Below are 25096 nucleotides of genomic sequence, written 5' to 3' on the forward strand. Positions count from 1 at the left end.
CTAGTCAGAACTGGCTCATCAGATGGTCCAATATGCTCTGTGCGGGTAGAGAACACATAAACTGTAATTTTGTTTAAAAAAAAAAAAAAAACTATTATGGCTACTTTGTCCACAGAAGATTTCACTGGTGATCTTTTATTTGTTTGTTCTTAAGACCACATATAATATGTTCACATAAGGGAATATCAAAATAATAAAAAATAAAAATAAACATTAAATCAATCCAGGTTATCTATATACTCTGAAGATTACTTAACAATATTGAAAATGCATTGTTTGGACATTTTGTTGAACTGCTGAGATTTGTGGAATCAAGAGTCATTCAGTGATTTCTTTTCCTTTTAAGGAGCTGAACTCTCTTGTCTGTCGTCCCCCCTAGTCCGGGATGAGCAGGTGTGCATGGTGACTGGGTGCGGTCGTCTCCCAGAGGGCCGCCAGCCTGTCGGAAGCTCTTTACTGGCTGCTATGCTAACGTTAGCATTCCAACAGCAGGCGATGGGTTAAGACACGCTCAACGTTGGAATATTCTCAGGTGCAAACATCCTTTTCCTTTTTTATGTGGAATTCCTAGAAATGTCTCCCAGTGTATTAACCCCATCATTATTTTTCTTCATATTTGTTAATCATCTCAAAGATTATGCTTTGTTGTTAAATGAAGACGTAAGTGGCCAAACAATGCTAATGCTAACATCATATGGAGGCTAATGTCACTATCGGGACACAAAGTTTGCATGTTGATAGACATCATGATGATGGTAAAGATGAAGATGTACAAAGTGTTCTGATGATGAAAAGGAAGTCATGTAGATTTGTAGTAATCTTAAAATTAGGTTCATTTCTTAACCTTTGCTAAATTGATCATTATAAAGAGTCCAAATTATTTAACAGAAAATGCTCATACTAACAGCAGGTCAGTGTGGGAAGTGTCTTGCATCTGGAGAGTGCTCTGGTGAAGAGCAAGTTGTCCAAAGTGTGTGCAGGGGTTGCGATGAAGATACCAAAGGCATGCAGACGTTTGATCATTTGATTGATTTTATTGTATTTCTTCAAGTAAGCTTTGCTGCTGTTGTCAGTAGAAACACATTAGAGAGAAAAAAACTCAGCCTGCGAGACTTTCCCTTAGTTAAACATGCCCAACTTATTTTAGCACCGTGGAAACCAGGCGGGAATAGCATCGCCATGGAAACCAGGCAAGAGCGAGTGCGCGCAGTAGTGGAGCCCAACAACTAAACAAAAAAGTAAGTGTGGAGTAGAAAAGCAAGCGCAGGGAACCTTTATTTCCAAACTTTATTTTTGGACTTTTACACTTAAGTCTAATTGATGCCCAATGGAAGCCCTTAAACATAAATTTAAATATCATTTAAAAAAAAAAAACATTTACATCAGAAGTCTTTAGTTTGATGTTAGTTTGTGCACATTTCGCTTTTGGAATTTTTGCTTGTTTAGTGGTATAGGCAGAAAAGTTTGTTACTTAAATCTTAAAATTAAAAGAGCAATTAGCACCAAAAGTGATATTTTGTTTTTACTTAAACTTAACGATCAGCACCTCGTCCCCAAAGAAGCGAGCGGTTGTGTGGTGCCTCTGCTTGTGGGGGCGAAACTTAGATGAGGAGGTCGTTGTCCACATCCTCTGCAAAGACACAAAACATTTAGGTGCACACATAAAGCTTAGTGGTGGGAAAGAATTAATTGGAGGATTTGTCTTTTGTTTTTGAACAACGTATTGTTTACAGATACAAACAGCAGTTGTTGCTGTTAGGTCCTACAGCGCTTTCAAAGTGTTGCTGCCGTCCGTGAAATGTTAACGCTACTAACCATCGATATGTATACAAACACCTAAACCGCTAAATAACTTGATAACTCATCGAATAAAATTGGAGCTGCGATGGATGTTTTGACACCTCATTTAACATAATGTTCAAATCATTTCAATCTCTTAACAGTAAATTTTCCATTTCGGTTGTTGACTAGTAGATTAGTAAAAAAGTAGATAGTGTGTCTTTTTCAAAATAAGACATTTACAAACATTAGATTTTACTTATTAAAACCAATGATCAACATTTGATGATATTCTGAGAAATGTACTAACAGACCAAACCAGTAACTGAGTCGGAATCAATTTGTGCATTTTCCGCACTGTCAATTTGAAAAGAAGTTTTTATAATTGAAGGACGTACTTCCTGCTACGCTATTTCATGTCACACCACTTCCTGTTATGTCCCTACCTGTGTGTTATACATTAGCTACCAAGTGATAGAACACTTATTTTCTATTTGACTTTGTTGATTTGGGTTTAGTTAACGCTGTTGCTACATTAATTTGACATCCAAGATGCTAACACAACAAAAATTGCTTCTCTATGATGTCATTCCCGAGATATCGGACCCGTGCTCTGCATCGGCAGATACTCAATATCAAGTGAATTGGACTTCAAAAAAAAGAATAATAATTGATAAGAGAGTTGTGGTTTTCACTCACGCTCTTTGATGCCGAAGCAGGCGGCCCACTCCTCAAGGGCGATGTACTTGTCTCCGTCGGCGTCGCATTCGTCAAAGAAGCGCGTGGTGCAGTGCTCCATGGGAATGAGGGGGGCACGCAGAGGGGCCAGCTCGCTGTGCGTCAGGTAGCTGTCAAATCAAACAAGAGCAGTCAAGTTTTCGTGGTCAGCAGGATACTGGTGCGAATTTGGAGGCAGAGTTGTCTTGAGTTTCTGAGCATGCGTACCTGTCAGCGGGATGCTGGTCCAGCTGCTTGAACTGCCAGTGCACGGGGAAGATGTACATGTTGTAGTTCTTTACAAAGTCATGAGCCAGCAGGTCCAAGGTGTGCTCTCCCGCCTTCAGCCTCTTCTCATTCTCATAGATCTTTTTCACCTGCCACACCCCAAGTCACGAGGTCAACACACAACAACGAATGTACCGTTTCCAGCTTCCAAAGTTGAAGTCAAATGAATCCACAACTCTTTTGATAAACTGTAGCGATACAAGTTCGTGTGTTACGGGCCCACTGGCTATCTCCTGCTTTCCAAGGTTCTATCAGACATAACAGAAGCGGTACAGTAGCTGTGTGAAAGAGTGGAAATTTGGGACTGTCGTGTGAAGTTTAACACCTGACACTGACTTTTCTTGTGTACCGTCAGTCAAGTTAAATTTATTTATAAAGCCCTTAATCATAAAAACGTCTCAAAGGGCTTCACATGACTACAGTTAACAAATTATTCTTGACATTTCCTGATCAGTAAGAAAGGGGTGAATGACGCCAGCCGTTCAGGTGGCCTTCCTCACCCTGAGCTTTTGCTTCTCAGTCAGCAGGTTGTTGTCCTCATCACGCTCGTACAGAGTCACCAGGACGTTCTTCAGCCAGTCCCTCATACGCAGAGGGAACTGGCTCAACTCGTTGTCCAAGCAGGGCTCGATTTCTGCGCAGTCACAAAACGCCATTAATGCAGCTAGGAATCACACCTACTTCCCCATAGTAAATACTTCAAAGTAATTCAAACTGGAAGACAAGAATTTCTTCTCAGGATACAAATTTAGCTTTAAATCCGATTAGGTAATTCTCAAGGAATGTCTAGCTCTTGGCGACTATGCCTCCAAATCGACTTGTTAGAACTGCCTGATAGAATTCATGTTTCCAAACACCTTAATTGTCAAACCACTCTGGATAACAGTTGAAATTGATTGCTTGCGGAGATAGAAAAAAAAAAAAAAAATTCCTGTGATTTTGGGTTACCCATCTGTCTCAGAAACATTTGTCCGGCCTGTCTACGCCATTTTATGTCGATCAGTTAAAAAAAAAAAAATTGTCCTTCCCAGTTTGTGCTACTGAGTGAGTTTTGGAAGGACTTGTGTTTGGGATCTACAAAACCAGGATATACATGTTTGATTTGTCATTCTTTTGTGAAATTGAAAAACAAATGCAAAGTCTAGTTGTTGGACTTTAATCTAGCAGAGTAGCATCTCATTGTCTAGACTTGGTGGGAAGCCTTTCCATATCAGTGGTGTCAGCCTGTTCTCCACTTGAACCCCGCACACCTGCACTCCAGCCCAGTTTTGAATGTGTACACAAACGTGTTTGGACGCGTCTCAGTCGACAGAGCGCTGCAGCTGCTGCTGCCGCCGCTCACACTTGGCAGCACACAACTACCTCGACATAACTTGAATTTGGTTCATGACCGAGCTCTTAATCCAATTTACTTGGATATCAAATAACAATAAATACCATTAATTTGTTACGTCCACCATTTGCAAAATGTCTTCCTTGGACATTTCATTGAATGTAGTATCAGTTTTATTCATACTCAATATTAGTTCACCTTTGCAGGGTCCGATGTAGTCCAGGTGCAGCTTGTGACCCTTCTTGGTTCCCTCCAAGGCGCACTTGGCGGCAAAGAAGTGGCAGGAAGTGTCGTAGGTCTTGTTGTCGGTACCGCAAACCTGAACACAACAACGTTAACAGTGAGGCGCAAAGACGTCTTAGATGAGTTTCGGAGACGGTCTTGCAGGTCCAGGAACCTTTTGGGTGTGGTGTACAGTACCAAATATTCTTTATTCAGATTGATTTGGTTCTAGGAATTAGGAAGAAATGTATATTGTTGTCTTGTGCTTTGTGCGAAAGGCTGTGGAATGGTCGCCAGTGAAAATTTACATGCTCAAACTGTCCCTCGGCGGCGGCGCAGGTGGATGGGTCCTGACACACGCACATTGGGGTGTTGCTCTCGTCCACCTCGCACACTTTGCCCTTCTTGCATTGGTGCTGCAGGCATGGGTCTGGACAAAAACACATCATCATCAAATAAATATGGCCTTTAGCATATTTCATGCCACGGACTTCCTGCAAAACATCAACCTAACAGTTTACTGCTGTGTACGTTTTGCGACTGTTCTCTTGATTACACATAATTCTGGTCTCAAATATGTCATTTTGCTTGTGGTTGTGGTTGTTGAGTCCAGACGAGTGTGAAGCCAGAGAGACATTACATTGCGGCCAGATGTGAACGTGTGCGGTGGCTTGTGCGTGTGCGCGCTCACTCTCGGCAATGTCGTCTTCCAACTCGATGGCCTCGTCAAACTCCCCAATATCTATCTGCGCTGGGTTGGAGCCCACCTTGGTCTCCTGGAAAGCAGCAAAGGTCAAAGTTTAGACCGGAAGTCGATTAGGCAGCAGGATTAACGTGCGATCCCATGTAGAGGAAATTTGCTGGGATTATCATCAAGCTAGTGGGCTAAAGGCTAAGATATTTGTTTGTTTTAACAAGAGATGTAATTCTCCTTGTTTCATAAAAAAAAAAACTACAGATAGGGAGTGATTCCGAGCACAGCTAAGTTTTTATTTATGACCACCGAGGCTTTGAGGTTGGACTGGCCACGTTCCAGAAGGTTCCACCCTGAAACAACCAGCCTGTGAGCGGCAGGACCCAAACGAGTAACAAGCAGCTGCGTTCGCATGCGATGAAGCCAGGAAGACGTCAGAGCTTCCTGAGAGGTTGCATGAGACTGCTTTTTCCAGCTGTGGTGTTTGCGGTCCTTCGGGACCCCGGGAGGAGCCAATGTTCACATACTTAAGTTCCTTTTTTTACCCCACTTGAAACCAACCAAACAGAACATTGTGTCTTGGCGCTTGATTTCCTGTTGAGTGACTTCCAAAGGGAAGCATCTTTGTGTTTATCCACATAAAGGTCTCCAAAGGGAAATTTCGGATTTAACAACTATGAAGATGATGATATGGAAGATTGGGAATGGAAGTAAACATGATGACTTCATCAGAACCAGCTGGACAACTAAAGCTCCAACTGTTCCACTTAAGTTTAAAGGCAAGTGGACTCTTCTTGTTGAAGATATTTTACCGATAGTCCAAAGGATTTCTTTCGTTCTAAATATTGGGGATTGTACCTTAATCCAACTTTATTGAGGGAGCACCTACACAAACATCCAGAAGCTTCTTTTTTTTCTTTTTGCATTATGTCAGATTCTGGATGCTTCCGTGTCATCGTCATACTGTTCCATGAATGCTACTTCCTGTTCTCCATCCTATTTCATGCCACTTTGGACTCAACTGAGAAGAACTTGGCAACCATCTCCTCGCTAAACAGCTTCTGTTCCACTAGATTTTTTTTTGCCCCGTTAAAAAAAAACCCAAGCAGAAAAAAAAAAGAAAATGGGAATGTCAGGACCAATTGGTGTCATGCTCAGAGTAGTGCAGTGTGGAAAAACCTTTCTGGTGAATGACTTATTTTGAATCACCTCAACAACTGACTCTTCCACCACGGGCTCATCCACCACCAGTTCCTCATCCGCCACCAGCCCCTCATCCATTGTCTGCTCCTCAACCGCCACCAGCTCCTCGTCCATCGGCTGCTCCTCAACCGCCACCAGCTCCTCGTCCATTGGCTGCTCTTCAGTCTGCCAAACACAAGTAAAGATTTCTTGGATTAAACAGTCAGTGCATGTGAATGAAACACCTAGAGGAACAAAACCACATAGAACTTGTCAGGAACTTTGAGTGACTGATGAAAACTGGGCTTTAAAGTTATTCTAACAGAACGTTTGAGGTTGCTGAGGACTTTACACACACACACAGTGATTGGTTGTCACTTACAGGAGCCGCCATGGTGTGCCCGGCTAGGCAAACCAGGAAGATGACCCACATCCTCATCTTCTTTGTCTGTGGTTAGAAAAACAAAACAAGGAGTCATTTTATTTGGATTTCAACACAGATGCTTTAAAAGAAAAATTGAGAATCAGTAGGAAGCTTCAAACAGTTCCCTGAGGAACACCTGTAAACTTTACTACATCATTGTTTCCTTGATTTGTATTATCTGCCTAAGGGACTGCAAATGGAAATACGCTCCAAATTTATAATCGGACACGAAGCATTTTCAATCTTGTTTTCTGAACATTGTCCCTGACAAAAAATGGCACTAAGTCTGGGAGAATATGTGGGATTTGCAAACATTCAGAAGGTCCCAGAAGAGCGTTTTGGAACCCTTGAGCTTTTTCTACGGCAATCAGTGCGACAACAACATGATTGCATGTTTATTTCTCAGATATTGAACAAGCAAGCATTCTGTCTCGTCTGTTTGGGGCCTTGAGAGCTTTCATTGTTTAGGAATTCTGTCTGCCCCCATCTGCCGTCAAATGAAGAATTCCATAAAAGCTCTTTTGTTTGGGTAGACTCCCGCTCAGTGTCTCTATCGTGCAGACATCAGAAATATACGAGGAACGCTTGGATGCTGCTAAATGCCGGCATCAAAGCACGAAAAACCTAGTGCTGCTCTATTGGCTTCCTTTCAACATCAACATCTAGAATGTTCCCTTCGCTCCACCAGATGATCTGATCATCTTCATTGGATTCCTGCCTCGGCAGATTGACAAAATCTTCACAAAATCTGACTCGCGTTCTTCAGGAAAAAGCCTCTCTACTGTACATACACGTGCAACTGTGCTTGCAATGTCTTTATTGTCTTTGTCTTAATTTCCCATGTGAAGGTTCAATTTCCTGAACAAAAGAAACTTCTGTGTTCCCACAGGACGAAAGCGTATATTTGTCTGAAATGTTCTCAGGCGATGACTGTAATGGTCAGCGAGCTTGTTTTTTTGTTTGTTTGTTGGTGGAAAGTTCCAGAGCAGGAACGTTGTGTACAAGGCAGCATCTCTTTTAAAAATAACCAGAAGGGAACATTGAGAAGAAGAAGAAGAAAAAAAAGAAGTCCTCATCTAAGTGTTTGACTTGGAGGAACACGACCATCATCATTGGGTGAGGAGGACGAGAAGGAGGTGACGCAAGTACCAAACAAAGTGTTTTATTTGGAAAAGGCTCAGTCGCTCTCATAAAGTAGCTCTTTGCTACAAGCTACCTCTTTGATTTGCAGTGTCAGCACGCCAGGAAAACTACCTGATGCATGCGTGCGCATACACACACACACACACACACACACACACACACACACACACACACACACACACACACACAGAATGAGTGCTGTGCTTTCAAGACAAGATAGATGCAAATTTGGTCTTCTCCTCGCCATAAATGTTCACGTGGATTCATGAACTGAAGTTCACCAAATGCCTTTATTACTACTACTACTACTACTACTACTACTACTACTACTACTACTACAATACTAAAATATTTATTGTAGTGACCAACACATAGAAGCGATTAAAAAAATTTTTTTAAGTGTTACTCCTCCCAGCCTTCACTTAAATCGGGAAGTACGTCAACAGCAGCATTGTTAATGCTAACACTGTTTTGCTCCTGCAGGCTCCCAGTTGCTTATCTCTGTTATAAAAAAAAACAAAAAACAAAAAAACTGTTCTAGCTAGCTATGTGTACGACAACCACTGTTGCTATCGCTTGATAGTTACTGAGCAGCTAACTTCTACAAAGTAAATTGATTGTTTCCATTGGAAACTTAGGTTTGATGCTCCTGAAAGAACATTTGGGACTCTCCAAGCTGGGTTTTTTTTTCCTGGTATGAAGACAAAGGTTCCATAGACAGGAAGAAAAAAGAAGAGAAAGGTAATATGAGCTCAGTAGAGCAGGGAAGTAACCTGAGAACCCTTAATTCACTTTTTCTTTTTTACTTTCTAACGGGATTCTCAGTCATCTGCAACTTGTCTCAATGCTCATTTTCATTTACAACACTTATATACTATGAGTGACTGGCGACCAGTGAAGGGTTACAATGCCTCCCGCCAAAAGTTAGCTAGTATCGGCGCCATCTTACTTACTGCCAAAATGTGAAGCATTATAGGAAATACATTGAACATTTTAAATTAGTGTGAGAATGGGAAAATAATGGCCTCAAAATCACAAAAATCTAGATTACCATTTTCATGCATTGTTTTTCTAATCCAAAAAGAAAATGTTTTTACTATTAGCGCAGCTAGCAGCATGCTAGTGGTGGTGGAATTACAGTTCCTGCGTCGTTACAATTGCACTAAAACTTCCTGTCAGCAGAGTTTGGGAAAACGCAGCGCACACCTGGCAGCAGACCTGCCACTTTTAGCGCTTGAAGGCAAACCTGGATAAGAAAAATTCACATACTGTACATATATGTGTATCAAACTTTATAATGTCTTACTTCCTGCGCCACTCATGTCTAAACTGCTATAATTACACATCATCTTTCACAAAGAAATGTCTCTGTCAAGACTGTCAGTTGCTCCATATTTAAAGGGCATAAGAGGAGTAAACGCTCCCCCACAATGGCGCAGCTTGCCCACCTGCAGATCCTCCATGCTATATTCACACCATTGTTTGTCTGGGGGAAATGCTTTGGTCGCATTTTGGAGCATTTAAGACATTTTCTTGGACAAAACAAAATCTTGGACTTGATTTGATCTCTTTTTTTGTGAGAATCTTAGGAGATTTCTTGTGGATGACTTACTGCAAATGTTCATAATCTTGAAAGTGGGTTAGGGTAAATCGGTGAAAAAGTAAGAGGTTGCCTAGACGACCAGCATTCCTTCACAAGGGGGGCTGAGATGTTCCTAACCCTTTTGCTTGTCCTTTTTTCTTGGCATTCCAAGTGAACTGTCTGACTTGGGACAAACCCCTCACTAGCCCACCGCTAACCCTCCCCCACACGCACTACCACCCGGACCCTCCAATGCCCTCCCTGCCTCCCCCGCTGCCGATGTGGCAAACATCTCATTCCGCACTGACCCTTTCTTGTTTGCTCAAATACTTTTCTCGTCATGCTTCTAACTTTTTCCAGTTTTTTTTTAAGTTACTTGTTGACAACAAACGTGAAGTTCGAAAAGATTGTCACTATGATCTTTTATGCGGTGCAAATGTAGTTGACCATTGAGGGCAGCTGTCAATCAACATAACAATAAAAACCCAGTAGGGTGGAAGTCTTTTCAAAGTCTTACCTTTGGGAGCAGAGAAGCAGCGAACTAGTCAGCGCAAAGAAGATCTTTGAGGACTTCTGAAGGCTTCCCACTGTGGTAGGACAACCCCTCTCCCCTCCTCAGCCCCCACTTTTCTACTTTTTACCCCGCCTGGTGGGAGAGGCCAAACTGTAACCACAAATTGAGCTACCCTTGTTGACATTGCAGACCAAAGTGCTGCTAAAAGAACATCAAAATAACTTGAGCATCTCAACGCCAAGTTGTTGTTTATATCATCCAGATGAAAACTTGATGGAACTCCCAAATGCACTGGCAATTTTTGCAGGCCACAGGGACAAACGACAAACTGGTCCCCTGTCAATGTCACGGCTCATATATATATTTAAAAAAAAATAAAAATAAATAGGACAGCTGTTGGTAATATAAAAACTATAAAGACTTCAGAATGTATTGTAAAATGAATTTTTCTTATAGGGTCTCGTAGAGAAAATTAAAAATGTTTTTTGTTAAATATTGTGCATTTTTAAAATGGATTCATTGTTGTTTTCGTTGTATTGTGTTAAGTTCACAGCCATGTTAACAAAGTTGAAGATCCCATGAAGGGACCTGCACATTAGCTTAGCATCATCATAGCTTAGCATTGCACTAATACGCAGCTCAAAGGAGCGTGCCGTATCTCCCTCAAGCAATAATCGAGAACAGATTTCTTCAATGAGCTATTTTTGCTACAGTAGGCTGTTGTGTTTGTCAAGCTCCTATTTATGGATTCAAATTTTGACAGATGTGGGGAAAAAAGGAAGGGCACTAACGTGTTTTATGTATGCGACTAGCTCCCCCCCCCCCCCCAAAAAAAAAGTAGTAGCCAGACAAACTTCAAACAATTTCAATATTTTTTTTGATATTTACAATATTGTTTTACTGGACTGGGCATTTTTAAAGCGTGAAAATAATTTGGTACACAGTTGTGGTTGTAGGCACAAAAAAGTACATATTTAATGGACAATCGGCCCAAATTAGTTTAATTTATTTTCCGGTGTATCTAAATTCATCTTTTCCCATTGCAATTTATGGAAATGCAAATAATCCAGTCAATAATAAAACACAACATGTGTTCTGTATCTTTGTTATAGTTGCTTGTTGCTGTAAAACTAGAGCTGTTCAAACTAAAGGAAGCCAATTACTTTTTTCGTTTTCTTTTCTTGTCAATTAAGATTCTGATTCAGATTATAATCTTATTCATAAATACAATGGTGAAGTCATAAAATAGAAATATAGTAATTCTAATTCTAATGGGATGGGATGGGAAGAAAATTAATTGTTTAAAAAAAATTGTGATAAACTGATTAAAAAAGCGTTTTCTACTGAAAATGATGGTTGCTCCTCCTCCTAAAAAATAAAAAACTGAAAAGGTACTAGTGGACTGTGTGCCACCCTGCAAGTATTCGAGTTTCCATTATAATTCATTGCGGAACGCATTAATTCCTATAAAATGCGCAAAGGTAAATTAATCGGAAGACAGTCACTGGTTTGGTCTTTAACATACATACTTAACGAAGATATTCGTCAACGACAGAAATTCAATGAAAGCCGACTGAATGACATGACACCTTAGCTCCCTGGAGGCCATTGACACGTTTCATTCTGTTAATGATGACATGCTGCGTTGGAATGTCTAAAGTCAGACAGAAGCAGTCGAGCGCTCCAGCTGTCTGGTCCCTGATGATGATAGGACCAGCTGGATTGAAAGAGGGTGGAGGTTCTGGGTGACAAGCAACGTGGCGTTTTCCATCCTGTCCTGAAGCTTCCAGAAAGCCAGAGAGAGAGGCGGGGCGGGGAGGCAGGAAGTGGGGGGCTCACTCTACCACTTTTTTTTTCCGCCAGACTGCTCACTTTTTTTTAATGTTCCCTCCTTTATTTACCTCCTTACCTCCTCCGCCTCACTTCTTTTTCCACGCTGACGTGGCATTGGGGCAGGTTGGTGCGTAGCAGCGACATCACATGACAAAGAGGTCAAAGGTCATGTGTGGCTGAAAATAACTAGGTGTGATGATAATCAAAGATGGCGGGGAGGAGAAGAATTGATTGTTTTATATCACGCTCTGCACACGTGTGCCATGGCAAAGACATTTGACGGAAGATTAATGAACCAAACATTTTGAACTTTGAATAATTTGCCTCATTGCAACTGAAGGAGGGTTGCTCAGTTATTTATTTTCGTGGGAAATTATATTTTGGGGGGAGTGATTCTTTGAATTTTTGGAATATGATGGTTCAGAATTCTCCTGCATCTTTTGCAGTAAGTCACAGTGCTGCCTTGGCATGTTGTGGCAGAATGAGGTACTACACTGAAGGAGCACGACTGAATGAAACAAAAAATAAACATTGAGTTTGATTGGTTTGCAGAAAATTAAGCTTTCAATGGCTGCATATTTCAAAACTGTCTTGTCTTTAATTAAGGCAATCAAATGGGAACTAAAACACAAGATAAGCTGTTTTGTATGTTTTGTAGTTTTGTATTTTCTAGGTTCAAGTTGTCATTTCACAGGACAAAAAAATTATTAGTATTTTTATAAGGAAGTTAAGTAGCGATGCCCCACGAGAACTTTTGGAGTCGGTCATTTATTTTCCACATTTGCTCGTTGGAGTCCCAGTGGGGAGTGACGAGTCACTACATCCATTTGCCGTAAATGTGTGTGCGTGCTTTGATTTAAAACAACTTCAGTCATGGAGTCAAATGTTTTTCATGTTTTTATGAACATGTTGGGACATGCTGACATAATTCCAACTGTGGGAGTAAAAGAGTTTGTGGATGTAAATGAGATTTCAGGACACCATCAACCGAGCACTATCGACATGTTATGCTGCCATCAGATTAGCAGCGTTTGGAGACTAAACTGAATCAAGTCTCAACTAGTTGAGCGATTCTGTGACGAAGACACGCTCTCACTTGTTTGCGTATGCATGTGACAATGACAGTTTTCATCATGCAGGAAAACAAGTCGGTGGTTATCTGAGGAAACTCTAAAGATATTCTAACGCTTCATTTCTTCTGTCATTTCTGCTTTGACCTAAGGCCAGGTCGTCTTAACTTTAGTCAAGCGCTTTGCCGCCACCTGCTGTCTATTCGCACCACGTGTTCTGTTGATTTGTGGGGTCAACAGATGATTTGTGAACATTTGGAAGATGGATGGATGTAAAAGATATTAGAAGAAAGACACAAGATGTTGTTGAGAGAGACTATTGAGATATTGTGTTCAGATCTTTATTGGTTCTTTTGGTTAAAAAAGTAAAAATGTCAAAACATGTGGGACAAGTGGCAAAATTACGTACAAAATGAAATTTGAAGTTTTTGATGTGATGCTTGGTTTGCTTCAGTAAACTTTGGATCTGTAGGAAGTCAAAATGAGTAAAAATGAACATTTTAGTGGGATTATATGAGGGGTTTTTTTTGGAGGGGGGGTGCTCACTGGGGTTACATTCGTCTCACCTTGCAAATGACGACAAGGCCAGCACACTTAGCAGGAACTGGAGGCCATAGAAGCAGAGCAGCACCAAGCCCAGAAGGAACTCCAGACGCAGTACAAAGGTTTGCAGCAGCAGGAAGTAGACGGACAGCGTGATGCACGGCAAAAGCAGGAACAGAGACACGGCCGTTGTCACCGCGTGTTCGCACAGGTTGCCCTTCCATCCTGACACGCACATAACACCGCTCTTATCACCTGTCTCAATCGTCTTCATCCACATCAAGAAGTTAATCTTTGAAGAACATTGGGAAAAGGCCAACGCGACCTTCAAATGGTTGCTTGTAAGACATGCTCAAAATGGTCTCAGTGTGGTTAAGAAATTACTTAAATGACCTAAATGAATTGAAAATGGCTGTTTCAACCCAAATTGTCAGACTTCTTGTCTTTTTTTTCAGTCATGGCTTCTAGGAATATTTTTGTGGCAGACAAGTCCACCAAATTTCAGTGTACATCAAACTGGTTTAAGGGATTACTTTTTATGAAGAATTAGTTTGCATTTTATGGCAAGTGATTCAAATTTTGCCGCTTTGCTCTGCCCACACACAAAGACCAAAATTTGAATTTCTTTAAAAAATCAACATTAACAGCCATCTGTGTAGTATACATATTTAAAAAGTGCTAGCAGTCAAGCACAATCGGTTTGTCTCTAAGGAAATCCGAAAATGTCCAAAGCAACATGCCAGAATGAGGCGTTACGGAAAGGCTTCTAAAACCTTTTTTAGCGGACATGTAAGTCGATCAAATATCGTGATGCTTTCAAAAAAAGTGTCTTTGGAGTCTTGCATGTTTGTCTTAATTCAAAATGTTCCTACCATGTCTCATTAACGTCAGTGAAAGGACTTGCAGCACCCACCATAGAAGATCCGCAGAATCTCTAAACCCAGGAAGAGAAACAGCAACACGACATCCAGGGTCAGATTACTTGTCGGATAGGGCAGCAAGAGACCTGCGGAGAAGAAGCAGAAAAATATCTTAAAGAAACTTGTCGACGCTCACAGTAGTTGAAGATTTGCAGATGGGCAACCTTTATAGATGAACATGAGCACATGTGCCAGGAAGAAAGCAGCAAAGTACCAGCAGTTGAGGTACAGAAGCACCTGCAGGGCAGTCGACGACAGCTGAGGTTGCGAGCAAGTCAAGGTCACGTGAACAAGGTCAAGCACACACACAATCAAAATAAAACCACGTGAAGGATACAATTGGCTGGTTACCTGTAGACAAACAATGACATCACAGTGAAAACGGCATGAGAATCAATGTGCCTCGCTGTTACATTATTTTTAAGCTCAAACTTCATTTTATTGTTGACTGCAATGTAGTCACTTCTCAAAATTAGTAAAACTATTAAAGCACGTTTTGAGATAAGTCTGAGGGAAAAGATGGAAATAGAGTATGACTTTGTATGCAGATTTATTTTCATTGTGCCAGGGTAAAGCTTTTTTCTTCATACATCTAAATTCACTAAAAATAATTAAAATTGACTAGTAATTAAATAGATCTCGGAGTCTGCTATTTAAACATTTACTTCATTAAATGATCTGAATCGGAACTTTTGACTTTAAAACTTTAAGTGTAGTTGAACTTTTATCAAAGCATCAATTACCTTCACAAAACAGACGTAAAGCTAACTTAATTTGCCTGATAATGTCAGCTTCGGGACCGACAATTTAAACATTTGGTAGCTGCTTTTTACAAAGTTTCCAATCAATAATCAGAGTTTCGCTTTTATCTAAGCATTGCAGTTTAAGCAGTTTTACGTATTGCTATTTACATCGATCAGGAAAAAAAGGTCATCGCATGGTAGCACTTTGCATGAACAGATATCATAACTGTAACTTCCAAAATATAAAATTAAATCCTTAATTTCTTGTTAATGGCGACATTTTTTGATCGGTACAGATTGCGCTACTTACCGGGCGCCATTTCTGGTAACCCTGGAAACAGCTTGGCGGAAGTGGGCTTCTTCGCTTATAGTACTTTGTTATTATACTGCTCTCTACTGTATGAAAGCTGCATTACTGGATGTTTTTTGAAATGACGACCTTTTATGATGTTTTTGTAATTATTATTTTTATATCCGGGTGAGTCTAATTTGTTTTGATGCCAAGTGTTTGTTAAGTTTTAACTTAAAAAAAAAAAACTAAAAAAAATTGCAAAAGCGTTGATTGGCTAGGACGTAGGCTTTGGTTGATGTGGCACTGCCGCCTGTGCGCAGGCGCAGTAGCCCTCTCTCCTGACAGTAAGATGGCGCCTGTCAGTTCATGCTCGGCTCTGTTGTCGTTTTTCATTCTTAATATTTTTTACGGCTTCATCACTGCCTTGTACTTCCACATCGGAGAAACAGAAAAAAAATGTTTTATAGAAGAAATCCCAGATGAGACGATGATTATCGGTGAGTGCCTTCGACACGGGAAAGCGGCCTTGCTAATGCTAACATCTAACTCGCAAACTTTGACAATATCGTTTATTCTAAAAGTTGCTCACTATTTCTTCAAGTGTGATTTAAAACCTGAAATCTCCGTCCAATGTTACGTCATTTCACCAAGCAATACTTGAGATGTAAATTTATTTTAAAATACAAATGTTACCCATAAAGTTGTTTTAGACGAAGTTTGAAGCTTTGATTGATCTTTACTGTGATGCACACGTCATTGGTCGGTGGGATTTTACTGTATTTGTTTGTGACACAAAGAAGAAGAGTTATCATGTCATGTAGACATGAATCCTATGTGTTTGCAGGCAACTATAGGACTCAGCTGTACGACAAACACAAAGAAGAATATCTGCCAGCCACTCAGGGTCTGGGCATGTTTGTGGAGGTCAAAGACCCCGATGAGAAGGTTTGTAGGATAGACAAGCAAGTTATCTCAGTAAAGCTGTGTATTGAATGGAGTCAGACAGTCAACGGTGCTCGGACAGCATTCTGAGCGGCTAAAAATTCGGTTGGGCAGACTACGTACTCATGACTAAGTCTCTCCTTTTTTTTTTTTCAAATGTATTTACTAATTTATTTATTTTTGGGTAGGTGATAATGTCTCGGCAATACGGCTCCGAGGGAAGGTTCACCTTCACATCTCACACGCCCGGAGAACATCAGATCTGCCTGCACTCCAACTCGTCCAAGTTCTCCCTCTTCGCCGGAGGCATGCTGGTGAGGATGCGCCACATAATGTGCCCGCATTTCTGCATCCATTTGTTTTGAGCAGTGTTTCCTGCTTGCCCGCAGAGGGTCCACCTGGACATCCAGGTGGGCGAGCACGCCAACAACTACGCCGAAATTGCCGCCAAAGACAAACTATCAGAACTGCAGCTGCGGGTCAGGCAGCTGGTGGAGCAGGTTGACCAGATCCAAAAGGAGCAGAACTACCAGAGGGTGAGTTGTGATAAGAAATCTTGTTTAGGAATACAATAATTCAGTGTTTCCAAACCTTTTATTGAGCCAAGGAATATTAAACGCCTCCCCAAAAGACCTCACTGATGCCCGCTCTTATGAATAATATTTATTTACTGTAGCCTAGTGGATTAAAACTAGGATAAGGGTTTCAAACTAGGGTTAGGGTTTCATACTAGAGTTAGGATTTCAAACCAGGGTTGGGGTTTCAAAGTAGAGTTTAAAGCGAGATTTAGGGTTTCAAACCATAAGTAGTTTAAAAAAAATAATAATAATATTTTTTTTTGTTTGACCCACTTATGCAGCTCAGGGTTAAGATGATACTGGATCATACATAAATGGTAAAAAAGGAAGACTTTTTGGATCATCCCCCTGGTGACTTTTTTTTTTTTTTAGCATTCCTGGTACAGTGATGTTCATGTGTGTCCTGCAGTTCCGGGAGGAGCGCTTCCGCCAGACCAGCGAGAGCACCAACCAACGCGTCCTGTGGTGGTCTATCGTGCAGACCCTGATCCTGGTGGCCATCGGCATCTGGCAAATGAGACACCTCAAGAGCTTCTTCGAGGCCAAGAAGCTGGTGTAAACGCTCGTGTGTGTGTGAGTGCAACTCGGGGTGTGCTCCAAGTCTATAAAGAGATGCAGTATAGTGCGGGGATGCTGTGCACAAAAGTTACTTGAGAGAGACCATTACTAATATTTATGATTTCCTTTTGGACGCAAGTATTTGGATCATCCAATGAAATGTGAAGCAGGCCCACGGCATCGCGTACTGACTGATTCTTATTTCAAAAGTCGACGTTGACGACTTAGTTATACATTGTGATTGCATGTGTGACATCACGTGTGATCACTGCACATTTGAGCTCATGTCAAACTGTTTCATTTTAGTGGTATATCCCCCCCCCCCCCAATTTTTTTTTTTTTCTTCGAGTTTGATCAAATGAAAAGTGAAAAACAAGTTACTGCAGCCAGTGTGAATGTCCACTTTTTGCTGTTTTTAGCATGCTCTACATTTCAGCTATGCAGGAAGGAGGTTGAATTTGTCAGTAGTGTGACACTGTCATGTTTGTTTCTGGATATTTGTGTCAAAATTTAATTCATGAAAATACAGTTATTTTTGTGTTGTTCTAAAAAAAAATAGGTGGATATTCTTTCGGTACAACACTCATGTTTAAAGTTTAGCCCAATTTGGTTTATATGAGAAAACCTTTTTTTTTTTTTTTTTTTTTTAAATAATTTTGCTTTCAATAAAATTTGATATTAAATGCACTGATTCAAAAGATGTTCAAATAAAGTCTTATACCCATTCAATATTGATCATTAGAGTGACAATGCAAAGTCATTTTAGGTACAGCGAGACGTAAAAAGGCGTTTTGAGTCTCCACTGTAATTGTTTTTGTTGGCAAGAAATCTGTTGTTGCCAAATTGGGTTGGGATGATTACGTGTATGCTTTGTTTCCACTCGAGCAGGTAGTCTATTTTTATTTTATTTTTCTTAGCAGGTAGTCAATTGAGTGTCATTACCTTTTCAAATTTCCTCGGAACCAATAATTGGGTGCTTTGTTTCCGCTCAAGCAGGAAGTAAGTCGAACTCAATCACATTGAACTCTTAAACGGTTGTTTTGTGTCTTTTCAAGAGGAAAAATAACAAAAATAATTTTTGACCGCTCACCTAAATTGGTGATGTGTCCGTTTTAAACACGCTCGTAGCGTGTTACGTCGCTAGCTTCGACTTCACTCGATCAGCATCGCATAGCTCAACGCAGGTATGCTACATGCTAATGCTACATGCTACGTGTCCACCCATTAAACGAGAGGACGCCGCCGACACGAGCGACTCTTGGCCGGGCGAAAAGAATTATTAATTGCTGGACGAGTTGAAATGAAGTCCGAGTTGAAATGAAGTCCGATTACACGTGAGCTACTCTCAGCATGGTGGATATTATGGACTCACCCGAGAGATTAAAAAAGTGAATTTGAAGAAGCACGATGTTCTCATCGAGGAGGAAACCTGTGCTGTACTTTAAGGAGGAGAGAAGGTAAATTTCATGTCAACTATATATCAATTAATATATTGAACTGGACATTTTTCCTAATCAAATGAATTGTTTGAAGAAACGACAGTGCCAAATTTGCAGACCGGAAAGACAAGGAGTAAGTGAAAGAATGAGTGGAATTCCACTCAAACTTGTCATTTGTACTCTGCGACATCTTTATACAGTGCTTCTCAAACTTTTACACCTAAAACAAGTAATTACCTCTCCAATTACAATCCGTAAAGGTGCATTTCATATTGGGCGCTGTGACATGCACAGTGTGGATGTTGTGAATCACTTTTCTATAGGTAAAAAAAATACATTAAAAAGCTTAAAACCATTCTAAAGATTCAATGCTTCATTGATTCATGTCGATTATATGTCGAGTCGAGATGCGAATACGTCGAATCCAAAACAGTCTTTGAATTTCATTTGTGTTTAATTCTGTGAATCTTGCACAAATCATTTAAGAGAACACACTTTGAGAAGCACTGTCTTAATCCCGTCATTAAATAATACAAATTAATATGAAGCTTGAATTAGAAAAAAAAAATCTTTCTTTAGATGAGACCACCTATTAATGTGTGTGAGCATGTCAATAAATGTGGCTTCTTGCACCTCAAGCATTCTTTCCAAATCAACTAAAATATTTTTAAAGAAAACGATGAGGAGGTTTGACTCTCAGTGAAACAATACATTGCTTGCTGGAACAATAAACATTATTGTTGAACTTGACTTAAAGCATGTGCATTCAATTGCTGTGAATTTTGTGTGTTAGCTGTCAGCTAATTTCTTGGGAGTGAAATCTAGTGCACTTTATATATAATCAGTTAACTTGGTGCTGCTTATATTTGAACCAGTGTGTTTAATAAGTCTGTGTTACTTCACGAAAACGTATATTTTCCAAACGGGCTAGGGTATCAATTAAAAAAAATCGCTAGAAAGGTGATCTCTTAAATCTTTCTGGTGCAATGTTCTTGTCAATCCATTGTTACATCACAATATTTTTCCATATAATTTCCATATAATTTTATTTTTATTTACTGACAATTCTGTTCATCTGATTGGAGAAGGACTTTTGTGTCTTTGAGTTGGATAAGAATGAGTCTAAGCCACATTGAACATATGTTAAAAAAAAAAACCCCTACTTTAACGCATTGGATTTTTTTTGTCTGTTCATTTTATACTACCAAGAACAATAGCGTTCAAGAAAATATAAATTGGGTTTTCTTTAACAGTCATCAAGCTATAAGGTATCGTAACGTGATACAGACTTATAAGAGATACTGTGTATTTTTTGAAAATAATTATGCTGCTTGTGTTCTCAGGTTAGCGTGGGGCCGCTGTACAGTGTACAAGCTATTCGGCCTTTGCGTGCTTCTGCTCCTTGCGTCTCTGCTGTGGCTGCAGCTCAGCTGTTCAGCGGACCTGGCCGTCACCTCGTCGCAGCGGGACGGACGCCTCCCGGAGCAGCCGCCCCCTTTGTGCCGGTCTGATAGCCACCAGCGAGATGAGTCGACGTGGGGTCCTCACAAGATGGCGCTGTTGGTGCCCTTCCGGGAACGCTTCGATGAGCTGCTGGTTTTTGTGCCCTTCATGCACGCCTTCCTCAACAAGAAGAAGATCGCACACCAGATCCTCATTATCAACCAGGTGGACCACTACAGGTGAGACGCCGCCATGTCTCAAGTTGTGGCCCGGCTTCAGTTATTATGTGGAGAAATCCAGGAACTCGTTTTAGGAGCCCGTACGTGTCATCCAGCCTCGCCGCGTGGCGAAGCGCTTCATTTGTTAGCTCTTCTAGTAGAGCTCAAAGATGGAGCACAACCTGATGACCGCGTGTTTTGCGGTGGCCGGCAGATTCAACCGGGCTTCGCTGATCAACGTGGGCTACCTGGAGAGCCCCAACGACACGGACTACCTGGCCATGCACGATGTGGACCTGCTGCCTCTTAACGACGCGCTGAACTACGGGTTCCCCGCTGACGGGCCCTTCCACGTGGCATCCCCAGAGCTTCACCCCCTCTACCATTACAGGACCTACGTGGGTGGCATCCTGCTGCTCACCAAGAAGCATTACCAAATGGTAATCACCAGCACGAAGAATTTCACACTTTAACCTCATCAATTTTCCATTATGGAGTGATATAGTTGCCGTTTAAATGCTTGTTAATTTTTCATTTGAACCAATTATCTGCGCAGTGTAACGGGATGTCCAATCGTTTCTGGGGTTGGGGCCGTGAGGACGACGAGTTTTACAGACGTCTGCGAAAGGCAGGCTTGCAGGTGGGTGGCGTATCTCTTCAAAATAAATGCTGGTGTTTTTTTTTTTTTTTTTTTTTTTCCAAATCCAAAATGTAATCCCAATTTACAGCTGTTTCGGCCGAGCGACATCACCACGGGATACGAAACTTTCCTGCACGTGCATGACTCGGCCTGGCGCAAACGGGACCAGAAGCGAGTGGCGGCTCAGAAGCAGGTTGGTCACGGCATGGGACAAAAATTATTGTCGCACTTTGGCTTACTTTTAGGTTACGGTGCTTCAAGTGGATTTACTACATTTTGTATTTTCCTTTTATTCAATGATAAGATGATTGTAAAAAAAAAAAAAAAAGTACAATTTTAGAACATTATTTCATTGTTACTGAATAATTGGAAAGTTACTAGTCAACATAAAATGTTCTCCGATTGGAAAAAAAAAAATGTCTTGAAAATTTTTAGACCAGTGTCATTTGGATAAAAGCATGAGTTGTAAGACAAATAGAAACTTCTCTCGGACGGATTTTATTTTTTTGTCTTGGCGCGCGCACACATACACATAGCGTCATGCGGGAATCAAACTCACGATGTCAGCACACAAGACATGCAAATGTTACCCCTACACCATCAGGGACCTTCCTCTCAAATGTCTTCCGCAAGCCCACCTCAATAGGAAATATTTTTGTGTGGCGTGCAGGAGCAGTTCAAAGTGGATCCTGAAGGGGGCCTCAGCAACCTGCGCTACCAAGTGGAATCCCGCCAGGAGCTGACTATAGGGGGCGCTCCCTGCACAGTCATCAATACCCGGCTGGAGTGCGACCAAGACCAGACCCCCTGGTGCCTCCTCATGTAGGACACGCAGGCAAAGTAAACGCGTCTTTTATTTTGGATAGCTCGTGAACAAAAAGCAGTTGAAGCACAATTTGGCTGCCTCTTTTCCTACTTCTAAAATCATTATTTGGTGTTGTTACTATGTTGTAAATGGTGACTATCCTCCAAATCAAGTTTCCCAACCTTTAGTGGGTGTTTGAATACAAAAACAATAATTCCCCACACACACACACGCATACACACACTCAAAGAAAATGTATACTTGAGATAATAGTACGATGGTGTGTTAGTGTCACACAAGAAAAAAAATACAAGATTTAAAGTCATCCTGGTGAGATTAAACATGATGACTTTAAATATCACGAGGACTTGAAGGGTCAACTTGGTGACGTACATTGATCACCGACCATGTTTGGGGGATAAAAGCTGAATATCAAAACTGCAATTTACCGAAACAGGAGTGCGTATTCCCACTGTGGTATGTAAACTTGTGATTTCGTGTTTGAATATATCCTGGCTTCACATGTTGTCTGAACGTCCTACTTCAACATCCTCTTGAAAACTATGATGACTTTAAATCTGGTAATCTTGTGATGACGACTTTAAATCTCGTTTTCGTGATTCCCAACACAGCCTTAAATTGAGTGTAAGAGGAGACGCTGAGCAACGTGCTGGCGGTGCCCTCCTCAACAAGATTCTTATCATCGCTACAGCAACCTTTTTTTTTTTTTTGGGGTAGAGATCTTTCAAATGTTTTTTTTTTTTTTTAAATGGATTCCTTGTCAAGAAAAAGTCCACCATTAGTCAAAAAGGATTGCATTTAAAAAATGGTAAAAAAAAAATATTTAAAAAAGAATACATATTAAAATGTGTATGAAAATTGTCTTATTATGATTTGTTTTTCAAGTATTATATTAATATACTGATTTTGTTTGTGTTAAATTATCTCACTAAATCACACCTTAATTGCTTTTCCATAAAAAAATTGATTTAAAAAAGTTAAGCTTTTTGAAATATTGGATACATTGAAAATAACAATAAAGATCAGTAATTTATATAATTATTTCTTTGTATAGTTTAGTTTTCCAAAATATGATTAGTTATTATTATTATTTTTTTTTATCTTAACTAGTCAGTTAATTTCTCTTTAATAATGTTGTAAATGTTTTTAAATGCAACTTTTTAAATTTTTGTTAAATAAGTGGTTGGTCAATTAACTTTAGTAAAGAAATGAGTGTTTATCATTGAAATAAAACTATTTTCTATGATATTTTATTTAAATTTAATTTGTTTTCTGCAAAGAAAATGTCCCTAAGCATTTTTATTTATTTTCCATTTGTCAGGCTTTAATTTTAAAATTCATTTATTGTGAAGAATAAAAAGTAAACATGATGGTAAAATAAAAAAAATTTCATGCACATTTTGTATTTAATTAAATATTAGTTTTATCAATTGCAGTTTTATCCCAATAATAAAGACCAACAACAATAAACACCTCTGATGTGGGTTACTTAAGCCAAATGTGGCTCCTGAGCACAAAAACCCGGGTTAGGTTTGTTTCATTTCTGTTTTTGTTACTCGGTGTTGACAGTGTTGAAATGGAAGAAATGCAATGGAATTATTTAAATGCTTTATTTTTCCTATTTATAAGTGCTTTTTTTAAACTGTAGTTTTGCTTGAGGAACTCCAGAGATGGACGCCCTGTTACGTGCAAGATGATGATGTCACTGAATAAGAACGATTATATCGTAGCTTTCATTTGCCATTTTGTTGGGAATAAACGGTACCTGTATAATATTTTCTTATTCTGTCCACTTTTTGGTCTCCAGTGCTTTGACATTCTCAATTGACTGAAACTTGTATCTGGGTGGCTCTTTTTTTTTTGCTGTTGTTTGGTTACATATTGTTGAGCGCCTAGCCGATTCTATTCTTAAATGCAAATTTACCATTTCTCTTGAAACATTAAATCAATGCTTTTCATTGTTCTGTTCTTTTGCCACTAGATAGAGCTCTGACTCCATTCAATCCAATTCGTGGCTTTCTTGCAATGACTTATTTTTTTTCATTTGCTTCTTGTAAACATGATTATATAGATTATCGGGTTACGTTGGTGCTGCTGAAGCTCCCTCTAAAGCTAAAAAACAAAAAACAAAAATGAAATGAGGCATAAAACCACCATTTTTTTTTTTACATTTCACAATTTGAGCAAAGCAGTCCAACTTCAGTTCATTCAATATATATTAAAATTTTTCTTTCACAATCCCCAAAATTCACCCAAACTCCAAGTTTTCCATTTCAAATAAAAGGCCACACACATCAGTGACGTAGAACCTGGCCAGTGAACTAAAAGCAAGCAAATGCTTCTTTCTTTAAATTTAAGGTGTCTAATGGTGTCTAACAGTGGTCCAGCGTTCTAAACTTTTCACTTCTGACTTAAGTACCAGTGACTAAGTTGACTTGAAATGTCTGACAGTGGCCTAGAGATTTCTATGCTTGACTAGTGATGTCTAGTAGCCTGAAAGGGAGTCTGTTCTCTTCTAAGTTGACTTGTCATGTCTGACATTGGCTAAGTGTTTCCTGAAGTTGATTAGTAATGTCTGACGGGAGTTATGAGTTTTTCACATTCTTGTCATAGTTGTAGTACAGGTGGTAATTAGTGTGTGCGTCTGTTGGGGTGTTGTTTTGCTAATAGCTAACTATTAGCTAGTTATTAGCCTGCCCCCCCCTCCCCCGTCTGTCCCCAAATCCCCCACGGTCTGGTGATTTCTCGGGGAGCTTTCTGGAAGTTGCGTGACGATTGATACTTTTGGCCTCAGGGCTGACAGGTTGTTTTTTTTACGAGAATTTGTCACAATTATATACTTGAGCTGAGAGTAGCCCTGCAGCCATCTTACTCAAACGATGCTCACAGATGCACACACGCCTACATCTACAAATCGTGGATCAGTTCGACATAGATTTTGTCTACGTACGTAGACATAGCAAATGTAAATGTCTCAAGGCTGAAACTGTCACGATTTAAGTCCTATTTAATGTCCTTATTGACCTTCACAAACGATGGCAGCCCAAACTTTTTGTGTAATGCTCAAGATATGAACAACCTCCTAAAAGTGTGTTTAAACTCTGGGTTTGGATGCATAATTGAACCCAAGCATACGTGCTTGTTTTTTTTTTTCTTCAATACAATTGGAAAAA

At 40.1% G+C, this 25096-nt stretch overlaps 4 protein-coding genes across 5 annotated transcripts; 2 read left to right on the forward strand and 2 right to left on the reverse strand.

Annotated features, from left to right (window-relative positions):
- Window positions 1-1014: 1014 nt before the first annotated feature.
- On the reverse strand, window positions 1015-9951 carry sparc (secreted protein, acidic, cysteine-rich (osteonectin)). Its single transcript, XM_085905916.1, has 10 exons — window positions 9882-9951; window positions 6598-6663; window positions 6243-6401; window positions 5031-5115; window positions 4648-4769; window positions 4316-4436; window positions 3285-3418; window positions 2725-2873; window positions 2479-2627; window positions 1015-1630 (listed from the first exon to the last, which is right to left on the reverse strand). Exons 2-10 carry the CDS (start codon window positions 6652-6654, stop codon window positions 1602-1604), a joined length of 1005 nt encoding a protein of 334 aa, XP_085762042.1. The 5' UTR covers window positions 6655-6663; window positions 9882-9951; the 3' UTR covers window positions 1015-1601.
- Window positions 9952-13106: 3155 nt separating this feature from the next.
- Window positions 13107-15327, reverse strand: tmem216 (transmembrane protein 216). The gene is made up of 6 exons (XM_085905581.1): window positions 15298-15327; window positions 14582-14595; window positions 14409-14502; window positions 14238-14330; window positions 13348-13549; window positions 13107-13247 (listed from the first exon to the last, which is right to left on the reverse strand). Exons 1-6 carry the CDS (start codon window positions 15305-15307, stop codon window positions 13232-13234), a joined length of 429 nt encoding a protein of 142 aa, XP_085761707.1. The 5' UTR covers window positions 15308-15327; the 3' UTR covers window positions 13107-13231.
- Window positions 15328-15559: 232 nt separating this feature from the next.
- LOC147060432 (transmembrane emp24 domain-containing protein 9-like) lies at window positions 15560-18086 on the forward strand. The gene is made up of 5 exons (XM_085905617.1): window positions 15560-15776; window positions 16124-16224; window positions 16410-16535; window positions 16611-16757; window positions 17209-18086. The coding sequence occupies exons 1-5, from the start codon at window positions 15575-15577 to the stop codon at window positions 17356-17358; spliced, it is 726 nt and encodes a 241-aa protein (XP_085761743.1). The 5' UTR covers window positions 15560-15574; the 3' UTR covers window positions 17359-18086.
- A 184-nt stretch (window positions 18087-18270) lies between these two features.
- On the forward strand, window positions 18271-23839 carry b4galt7 (xylosylprotein beta 1,4-galactosyltransferase, polypeptide 7 (galactosyltransferase I)). 2 transcript variants are annotated; one of them, XM_085905616.1, is made up of 7 exons: window positions 18271-18814; window positions 20140-20478; window positions 20672-20897; window positions 21014-21097; window positions 21186-21290; window positions 21768-21937; window positions 22535-23839. In XM_085905616.1, exons 1-6 carry the CDS (start codon window positions 18765-18767, stop codon window positions 21921-21923), a joined length of 960 nt encoding a protein of 319 aa, XP_085761742.1. In that variant the 5' UTR covers window positions 18271-18764; the 3' UTR covers window positions 21924-21937; window positions 22535-23839. The 2 variants fall into 2 exon arrangements, with proteins under 2 accessions (XP_085761742.1, XP_085761740.1); XM_085905614.1 differs by having other exon boundaries at window positions 18272-18814; window positions 21768-23839.
- The last annotated feature ends 1257 nt before the right edge of the window (window positions 23840-25096 follow it).

Source organism: Syngnathus leptorhynchus, chromosome 2, assembly GCF_054491065.1.
Source record: "Syngnathus leptorhynchus isolate UIUO chromosome 2, UIUO_Slep, whole genome shotgun sequence".
NCBI classification, from domain to species: Eukaryota; Metazoa; Chordata; class Actinopteri; order Syngnathiformes; family Syngnathidae; genus Syngnathus; species Syngnathus leptorhynchus.